This window comes from Lytechinus variegatus, chromosome 6 (assembly GCF_018143015.1).
Source record: "Lytechinus variegatus isolate NC3 chromosome 6, Lvar_3.0, whole genome shotgun sequence".
NCBI lineage: Eukaryota > Metazoa > Echinodermata > Echinoidea > Temnopleuroida > Toxopneustidae > Lytechinus > Lytechinus variegatus.
In genome coordinates this window covers 46,838,086-46,848,258 of record NC_054745.1, presented here as the reverse complement: position 1 = coordinate 46,848,258, position 10,173 = coordinate 46,838,086, and the positions used below count along the sequence as shown (strand labels likewise).

Below are 10,173 nucleotides of genomic sequence, written 5' to 3'. Positions count from 1 at the left end.
CATGGCCATCACCTTCGTCATCACTATCATCATCATCGCTATCATCATCACTATTATCATCATCATCACTATCATCATCATCATTAGTCATGACCACCATCAACGTCATCGTCATAATCAACCACCGTCACCACCATAATCACCATCACTAACATGGCCATCACCATCATCATCACTATCATCATCACCATCGTCATTATCATCACCACCACCATCATTGTATTCATTTGAGAATCCAAAATCAACATCAATAGAATAATTTGTGTGATCCTAAAAATCAGAAAGAAATTTAGATCCTTTATCAGCATTACAGAAAAACAAAAACAACATTTGTCTGAGAGAGAAATGTCACCATGACAACATGATACTTTATTTTATCTCTGATACAGAGTACGTAATGGTTTACAGACAATAATATTCCTTTCTTACTGAAAGCACAATTTAACTTGAACTTTACGAAATACAAATGAACCCCATGCAGTGTAAGGGGATCAATTACATTCCTGCATTTATCAAGTATGCTGTACGAGCTACTACTAGTTATTTCTTTCATATTTCTTTGTCTCCTTCGTCTTCTTTTTTCTTCTCCTTCCCACCCATTAAGTTGTCAATCTTCATCACCTTTTCAAAAATTCTCTATAAATCTCTTACATCAATATTTCCTCTTAATTTCACTAAAATAGGAGAAGATATCAAGGTGTTAATACAAATATTTCTTTTGATAATTAAGAGCATTTGCAAGTTTCATGAATCAAGGAGTTAAGGGCAGTGTTATCAAACAGATTTGTGCAGTTTAGATGTGAAATAGGGAGTTGGGCAAGCGTTTCAAAGTTGAATTAATGTGAGTCTATAGGTCTGTTCATATCGGTGGATCAACCCGTCTGAATTGTTACGGTATACAACAATTTAAGGTATTGATGATCAACTGATTTTGAAATTTGCTCACTGAAAATTTTGAATTAGAAAGAGTTTTTATTTTGTTTTACTTATAGTTAAATTCAGTAGCTAAATTATTTTTTCGAACTTTTTTTTGTAAAAAACGAAATGAGCTGTATTTGTTGAATTAATTAATCCGGTATAAATATTTTTTGTCACTGGCGGGGGTAGGGGGAGGGGGCACAAGCCAACTTGATTTCAATATGTAGCATAATTATTTCAAGGTATTGTCAACCGAAGCGTAAAAAAAATCAATTCTATATAGTGAGATAAAAATGTTGATTAAGAATTCAGAAAGAGGCGACAAATTTGTACGTGAAAAAAATTACTCCCTATACCTTCTCAAATCACTAGTCAAAATGACTAGTTAATCGAGTCAGCAGGATGCAACTTATTCTTGTGATATTTGACTATATTCTAGTGGTATTTTACTAGAACGGAGTAATTTCTGAGTACTAAATACGTCAGAAATGTATATCATTTGCACCATCTGACCCAACTGCATATAGTCACTTTGACTAATTTGTTGAAGAGTTCGACCTAAATCAATCTTTGACGTTTCTTAGAAAATGCATTCAAAGGAAAGTCCACCTTCCACAAGTTTAAATTAACAAAAGCATTTTTTGGGGGGAGGCAACATGATGCAGCAACAGCCCAAGTCAATGATAAATTACACAAATTCTAATATGTTGCTTCATGATGACCGAAAATATGAGATGATGGTATGAAAATGATATTCATTTTCAGTGACAATTGAATTGATATGATATCATGACATATGGCAAGCTGCTTGCAGGTGACGTAACTAAATTCACTTTAAAAATATAAGATATAAATTTTCGCAAAATCTTCATTAATAGACTTATATTCACTTTCCATTATACCGTTAATACCAACCTAATTTTGAAGTGATCCAGCTTCCCCCATTGAAATATATCTTAAGCGACTGATAGGCCTCGAAAGGGGCAATTTCTTGAATAAATAATTGTTATCAAAGATGAAGGTTAAAAAAAGATCGAACATTGTAATTATCATGAAGTATCTTACAGAGTTACCTAAACACATGTTATGGGAGCGGCACCACCAGGGAGCACCTATATTTTTAAAGAAAATTAATTTTTAAACATTTGAAAAACCAAATGCAAACGAAAATATAATGGCAGAGAGCAAAAGAGCAGGAAGAAGAAAAAGGAAAAGGAGGAAAAAACATTGAAAACATGTGTTCGGTTGGGTAGATAAATCCCATGATGTTAAAAAGTCACATCATAATAACTATTTCAGTCACCGTACCCCCCAAAACGACCATAGAGACGCTACTATGGCCCCGGACTCTGGCCCCAAAAATATTTTAAATAAATCATTTCAAACGAGCAAGGTATAGTCAATGAGTATCTTCAAAAGTAATAAATAAGTTAACAACTAATTACAATGGATCCAAACCATTCTATTATCATACTAAATGGTTTCGACGATCACATACACATGCAACTGGAACAGGAAGATTCTCCTCAATATATCTGGGGGGAAAGACAAAAAAAAAGTAGAAGTCATTCATTTGAGCACATCTTTTTATTTTCACATTATTTCTTCGTTTTATCTATTCATTATCACTTATTGTACTAATAATTACCAATATCACCACAACTGTAACTATTATTCATATTATTTTAGTTGTGGTACCATGTTGTGTAGTACTAGAGTAATAGTAGTAGTGGTGGTGGTAGTAGTAGTAGTAGTAGTAGTAGTAGTAGTAGTAGTAGTAGTAGTAGTAGTAGTAGGAGGAGGAGGAGGAGGAGGAGGAGTAGTAATAGTAGTAGGAGTAGTAGTAGTAGTAGTAGTAGTAGTAGTAGTAGTAGTAGTAGTAGTAGTAGTAGTAGTAGTAGTAGCAGTAGTAGTAGTATAGTAGTAGTAGTAGTAGTAGTAGTAGTAGTAGTAGTAGTAGTAGTAGTAGTAGTAGTAGAAGTAGTATTTTTAGTAGTAGTAGTAGTAGTGGTAGTGGTAGTATTAGAAGTAGTAGTAGTAGTAGTCATTGGCGGCGGAAGCCAAAAAATTTAGGGGGTGTCCACCTGAAATTTTAGGATGGACACAGGTAAAAAATTTGAAAAGCGCCCCCAAAAAGGTTATCAACCTAAATGTTAGTAGTTGCTAACCAAAAATTTTTGACAAGCAAAAAAAAAGGTCATCAACCTAAATTTTAGGGGGGACAACACACGTCTCAAGGGGGGTCCACGTGAATTTAGGGGGGACGCATAAAAAATTTGGGGGGGGCCGTCCCCCATCTAAAATTCAGGGGGGGACACGTCCACCCCCGCTTCCGCCGCCTATATATGGTAGTAGTAGTAGTAGTAGTAGTAGTAGTAGAAGTAGTAGTAGTAGTAGTAGTAGTATAGAAGTAGTAGTAGTAGGAGGAGGAGGAGGAGGAGTAGAAGTAGAAGTAGTAGTAGTAGTAGTAGTAGTAGTAGTAGTAGTAGTAGTAGTAGTAGTAGTAGTAGTAGTAGTAGTAGTAGTAGTAGTAGTAGTAGTAGTAGTAGTAGTAGTAGTAGTACACTCTAAATTACAGGGATTTAAAATAAGTCCAGCTGGACTGTAGTTAGGGACCAGTCGATTTCTGGATTTAGTTTTAATCCTAAAGACTTTAAATCTAAATCTCAAATGAGTTAGATTTAAAACTTTCGAGATTTAAAAATGAATCTTAAGGATTCAAACTAAATCCGGAATTCGATTGGTCCCTAACTACAATCCATGTGGACTTATTTTAAATCCCTGTAATGCAGAGTGTAGTAGTAGTAGTAGTAGTAGTAGTAGTAGTAGTAGTAGTAGTAGTGGTGGTGGTGGTGGTAGTAGTGGTGGTAGTGGTGGTAGTAGTAGTAGTAGTAGTAGTAGTAGTAGTAGTAGTAGTAGTAGTAGTAGTAGTAGTAGTAGTAGTAGTAGTAGTAGTAGTAGTAGTAGTAGTAGTAGTAGTAGTAGTAGTAGTAGTAGTAGTAGTAGTAGTAGTAGTAGTAGTAGTAGTAGTAGTAGTAGTAGAAGTTAGCATGATCGCTTTTTTCAACTTGAGAATTGGGATTATGTTATGATGGTTGTTGCTGAGGCATTTAGTCAATTAATTTTGACCGAATATACATTTTCATTTTAAAGGTCCGTGCTTCCATTTATACGAAATAAAATGACTTCCGGTATTTTTCATATACATGTATTGAGATATCATTTTCTATTGAAAATTGGTCATGGTTAAGGTTTATGATTTTTGCAGGGAATTTCCTTCGATACCTTTGCCTGCCAATTCATAGTAGTTCACTCATGAGAAACTCGATATTCTCGAATGAACTTCCCCATGTTACAATTCGCATGTAAGCACTAACTCTTTCCAAATGAAGATTTTGCCTCAGCTTCCTCTGACCATGGACCTAGTAGGTCCATGCTCTGACAAAGCATTTAATTTATAAGAAATGAAAGTGTGACCGAGTAACTATAGTACGTCAGTAAACAAATTTAGAAACATTTTCTTCTTTCTTCACACATCGGATGTTGGTGTCAAGTACAAACCATTATAAATTACACTTTGTTGCTTATCGGTGGATAGTATATGTGATGAAAATATTTTTAAATGAATATAAATCGAATCATCAAAATTTGAAAATTCCTTTATCTCAAATTAAATTTTCTGCGTAAATTCTCAAACCAATTATCTCGTTACATACAAAATGTTCAATGAATTACTAGACTTATAAATAGTGAAAATGTTATCTTACTGGTAAGTTCCATTGACACAGGGTCCTCTGATTAACACTACTCTCCAAGAAACGACTGGCCGACATAGATTCATGATCGATAACGAATGGATGTCAGGATCGATGCAGTTGCGACATTCACATTGGGCGTACTGGATGTCTATGGGGAATCTGAAACAAAAACAAATTATGAAAAGGGCAAATCCGACGTAATAATAGTGAAGTTGATAACTTATTAGACGGGATTTAGTCCTAATAGATTTTCTATGTTTAAAGTCTTATCATTATAATTTGGACAAAGATCTGACTTCTTATCCCCCCCCCCAAAAAAAAAGTACTATTGAATTGCCCTTCTGAAATTTGATATATCAATAGGAGTGTGTTATTGTTGTTTTGTTTTATTGGGCTGGAAAATAGATCAATATAATATTTCAGTATAAGGTTATCTAAACTTAGAGTCTCATTATTTATTCCACGTATCATAATGTAAGATAGAAATAAAGATACATTAAATCTATCAAAAGACACACATATATTGTCAGAATATAAATAGAAAGCAAAAAAAGAATAAATTGACCTATAATTGTTTTTGTATAGAGAAACTAAAATATTTTGAGAGGAAAAGTAATTGTTTTGCTACTTGGTAACATAATCATTGTGGTATAGATATATATTGAGTAATTAATTAGCATGTATTATCATTCCAGTGGGTCTATATCACTTCTGGCCAGGTATGAGTAGATGATGACTCGAGGTGGCGACATTGACATTGGTTCATATCAGGCAGAAGAATGAGTCACATAGTTAACAACAAAATGTAGACATTCTGTGTCTGAGAGAACAGCTCTCTGGTCATGACGTTCTTTTATTTTACGTCCAAAGTTGATGAAAATTTGATTCATATTAACATTCTGTTTTGATGGGCTTAACTTTTAAAGCAAACTGAATTAATCCATACCTGTTGAGATTAGAATTCGTCTTGTATTTCCATGGACAAAGGGTTCTCTCGTTGAGGGCGTGTTTTCCCTCACCCAGATTAACCGGGACCGGCGTTGTCGGTTCGGTTGCGTAGACAGAGAAGTTGAACCGATTTTCTAAATCATATTCTAGATTCGATTCTAACTCGATGACTTGTTCACTTGGTACAGTGTTGATACACCGTTGAAGATCTTCGATTGGTGGATCAATACACGATTGTGTGTCTGGAATCTCTTCTATATCAACAAGACTCTCAAGGCCACCCATACTATCATAACTACTATATAACTCAGTTACATAGTCATATCCAACAGCTCGTTCTATTTGAATAAAACAAATGAAGTTTTGCATAAGATGATATCTTCAATGGAGTTTTGCAATTGATGACATTAATGATGACAAATGCAATCTTTGTTTACATTCACAACGTTGGAAAATGTGAAGATCTGTGACCCGTTTCATTAAGATCCGATCAGCCAATCGGATTGAAGGATGGTTTTCAAATCTTATTTCAATTTTTGTTATTATAACAAGTTTAATGAGACAGGCACCGGATATTTTTTTTTGTGGAAATGGCAGAGTGACAGAGGACATTTTTTCAGCTTTTAGGGGCAGGTTATAGTATTATCATTATACATTGCAGAAGCGAAGTATCGATTTTATATAAAATCATTTGATCTTCACCAATTTTTCTATTTATGCTAATTGATATTGAAATTAGTTTCAAATTAAAGGAGATATCACTTTGTTTTCATAGATTATAGAAAAGATGAAAATGAAAATTTCAACTCAAAATATGTTTGCGAAACCAAGAATACAATCTCCGTTTTACAGCAGAAAGGGGGTTTTCGAGTCATAAACATAATAGACTATAGGTGAAAAAATAATGAAAATAGAAATATCTATCAAAATATTAATTGAGCTAGTTGAAAACAAACACAAACCCCTTCCTGTCTCTCTCATTTGGGGAAGTTTTTTTTAAGTACATGTAGTATAGGACTGAAATTCTTTGTAAGCCTTTACTAATAATCATTCAATAGTGGCGTGCAGATGGGGGGCTTAATTCCCCCCCCAAAAAAAAAAAAAAAATTATTGTAATGATATAATCAAAGAGAGAATGATGAAGTATTGGTTTCTGAATATTATGACCAAATCTATCACAAAACTAGATTTTTGATAAAAATGTCGCCCGCAAATTTTATTCAAATTTTGTCCAATACAAGCTCCCTGAATCTTTTTTTTCACATTTCCCTACTCATCTGATCAGCTGATTATATTTTTGATTCAGAATTAAGAATACGACCTTCATCGTTCATAAATCCATGCAAAAATAACGAAGAACTAGGCCTAGACACATGGTCCTGCATATTTGCATACATGTTGATATCATGTAAATTTATATCATCCAATGAAATCCTTGATTCTAATTGGCAGATACAACTGAATGGCAAAACAAAAATGATAATATCCATGCTAACTTTCATGTAATAAGGAACAATGTTTTTAGTCTTATAATTAGTGAGTATAGATCTTACCGTTTCTCTGTAGCATGTCACTGTTGCTCTCTTTTTCTGACGGTATATTCTTCCAACCAATCACGTGTCCAGAAATATTTGACGTCATCGGAGATGAGAGCATCACGATAACCGTTATGATAACTGCATTCTTTTGATCAAAAATTAACAAAAAAGTGATAAAATTTGATAAGAAACAAACATCGACACCTTTATAGATGTCAGTTGAATTTGGCAGATTTATATGATGCTATTTATGTTATTATCAGCAATCATTAGAATTATTATTATGTCTAGTAACATCGTCGTTATTGATATCATTATCATCAGCAATCCAGTCATTTTAATTAGTAAAATACTTGCTATAATTACCCCCAAAATAATCGTCTTCGTTATCATAATATATAGGGCGCGTCGGGGGCGTAGTGGTTCTGACTCTCGCCTTTCAAACAGAGGGTCGTGGGTTCGAATCCTAACCATGGCGTGTTTTCTTTCAGCAAGAAATTTATTCGCACTGTGCTGCACGCGACCCAGGTGAGGTAAATGGGCCCCGGCAGGATTTATTCCTTGCATGCACTGAGCGCCGGTGATGGTAGCTCGAGCTAAAGCCGGGGTAATAATAGCAGCGCTTTTTATCCTCAGGAAAAAAGCGATTTATAAATACAGCTATTATGATTAGATTATCACAGAAAGTATGAAAAAGAAAATAATTTTTTTTAAATTGTTCAAACTCACCATCACTGTAAAATATGTCATCTTTTTGTCATGAAAGAAAGTATTGCCTTTTAATGTCCTTTTTACAATATTCACTCTAGAGCCTATATACTCCTACCAGAAATTATGCCAAGAATTCAAGATATGTGAGGCAGACAGACCAATAAACGTGATATATCAATCACTGTCGTATTTCTAATGATTGATGGTCAAACCATCTTTTACCAATTTATAGTAAACTCATGATAATTGCCATTTGGTTATTAATCATCCCAGTGTACATAAAAATAAGGATCCATAACTTTCCCTTAGTCTTTAATTTGTTTGGGGATTAAACCTCTGAATTTTTCCGGACCCGCTTTTGTTTTTAGGATCTAAAAATAAACGGATAACGATATCTGTGTGAATGCGGATATCAAGGTTTTATAATTATGTAAAATGGATTGCAATTGAATTGAACCAATTCCGAAACGAGGATGTGTTCAATTTCTCGCAGCGCTTTGCAAAGCAATAGCTGATTCAAGAAAGTGATCGGGCCTTATAGGCAGTGCCCTGGGAACGATTCTTTTGGCTGAGGTGCTGAAGTAGGCCTAAATTCAGAGGCGGATCCAGCTTTCATCAATAGGGGGGGGGGGAGGATTCACCTATAATTTCCCCGATCGGCCACTCATTGTTGATTTTTGTTTGTTTCTTTGAAGGGGCATTCGTATCAGTCCCTTATTAGCTGTCTTGTAAAATAACATTCATGATATTTCAATCTTATAAGCTCTATTTAAATAGTGCAAGCGCGAAACGCGAGCTATTTTATTTATTTATTTTTGAAATTTCATGTATTTAGTCTTTAAAATTAAACGTTTTCGGCAATGTTTGTGATCCTAATTGCGGAACGGTACCTTCCTCTTACTTGTAGTAAGACGATTCATATTTCAACAATCAAATAAAGCGAAGCGTTTATGAATTGAGATGAAAGATTTTTTTAATTTTATTTTTCAAGTCTTCCTCTCACCTTTTTTCATTCACACATCTTCATCCTCTCTTTTCTCTTCTTTCCCCCTTCATTTCCATTTTTTTTTTCTTTATTTTTGCTCCGCCAATAGGGGGCCCAGCCGCCCAGGACCCTCGGCCCCCTGGATCCGCCTATTTAAATTTGACAAGCAATAAAACAAAGGTTTCACCTCAAAATGAAGATCGTTTTAGTGCCAAAAAAAATTCTGCTTACGATAACTCCCGTAGGAACTCGGCAGGGCAGCATTTTGCTGGTAAATGTCAAGCTGGTATGTAACCTAGGAAACAATTGTCACCCTTCTCTTTATTCCTGTTCCCTGGGAACGATTTTTGTTTAACTTGGGATGCTGAAATAAATTTGACAAGAAAAAAAAAGGTTTCATTACAAAAGGAAGGCTATTTGGGGACAGAGAAATTTGACAAGCATAAGGCAGGGGGAGGGGGGGGGGGTCAGTACAAAATATGGGTCATTTCGCTTTCATTTCACAATTTTTTAAAATACCTACCAGAATTCTAGAGGTTGTTGCCAACACGCAGAACTCTAAATAAAATCTTGAGGGTGGTTCAGCACCCAGCACCCCCGCTTCCCAGGCAGGGCTATTCCTTTCATTTCATTTGTACCCCTCCAAACATTCTCATTTATCTGATATTAATCTATTTGACTTTATTATCTTCTTATTCTCCTTCTTCTTCTTTGTTGAAGGGGTGCAACATTGAAAATAGGTAGACTACTTATGTTGCACCCCTTCACTCTATCAGATTTATACGTCTTCCGAAATTCAATCTTTTTCTATCCCCAATGATAACGCGTATGGCGTCGGGATGAAACAATAGGGATGAAACCAAAATGGTTACGGCATATTTTCTCTTATTTTAATTTCAGGAGTATTAGGTAACGGCTCCTCTATTTTCATTCCTTCTCCCTTTACTTCTTCTTTTATTTTTCATCTTGTTTTTTTTTGGGGGGGGGTGGATTTATTTCCCTTTTTAATTACTTGAAAAATCAGAGAGGCCTGGTTGGTCCCTGAACGCCGTCTGTTTCAAAATATATTTTTGCTCTCAATATCTGTAGAAGATTAGAATGAACTGTGTCATATTGTCAATTATGATAGTGTGTAAGGTATACATGAACGCTAGCTATTACACTGTATTATTTCATTATTGTCAGTATAAATAGCTTTCCCAATCTATTTGAGTTAATTTTAATGATATGCCGATAACATTCATGAAATTTATGATGTTGATTGGAATTTTGCCGTGTCATTGCTTGACTGAAAAAAAAAATCGTGTAGCTGCTA

At 34.7% G+C, this 10,173-nt stretch overlaps 1 protein-coding gene across 1 annotated transcript; it reads right to left on the bottom strand.

Moving 5' to 3' along the window:
* Positions 1 to 2,359: 2,359 nt before the first annotated feature.
* On the bottom strand, positions 2,360 to 5,909 carry LOC121417908 (interleukin 17-like protein). The gene is made up of 3 exons (XM_041611642.1): positions 5,623 to 5,909; positions 4,686 to 4,835; positions 2,360 to 2,453 (listed from the first exon to the last, which is right to left on the bottom strand). Exons 1-3 carry the CDS (start codon positions 5,907 to 5,909, stop codon positions 2,387 to 2,389), a joined length of 504 nt encoding a protein of 167 aa, XP_041467576.1. The 3' UTR covers positions 2,360 to 2,386.
* Between the last annotated feature and the right edge of the window lie 4,264 nt (positions 5,910 to 10,173).

Coding starts and splice junctions, on each gene's coding strand:
- LOC121417908 (XM_041611642.1), bottom strand. CDS start 5,909: ATGGGTGGCCTTGAGAGTCTTGTTGATATAGAAGAGATTCCAGACACA. Junction 4,836..5,622: donor ACGAATTCTAATCTCAACAG/GTATGGATTAAT, acceptor TTTTTGTTTCAG/ATTCCCCATAGACATCCAGT. Junction 2,454..4,685: donor TGTGTCAATGGAACTTACCA/GTAAGATAACAT, acceptor CTTTCCCCCCAG/ATATATTGAGGAGAATCTTC.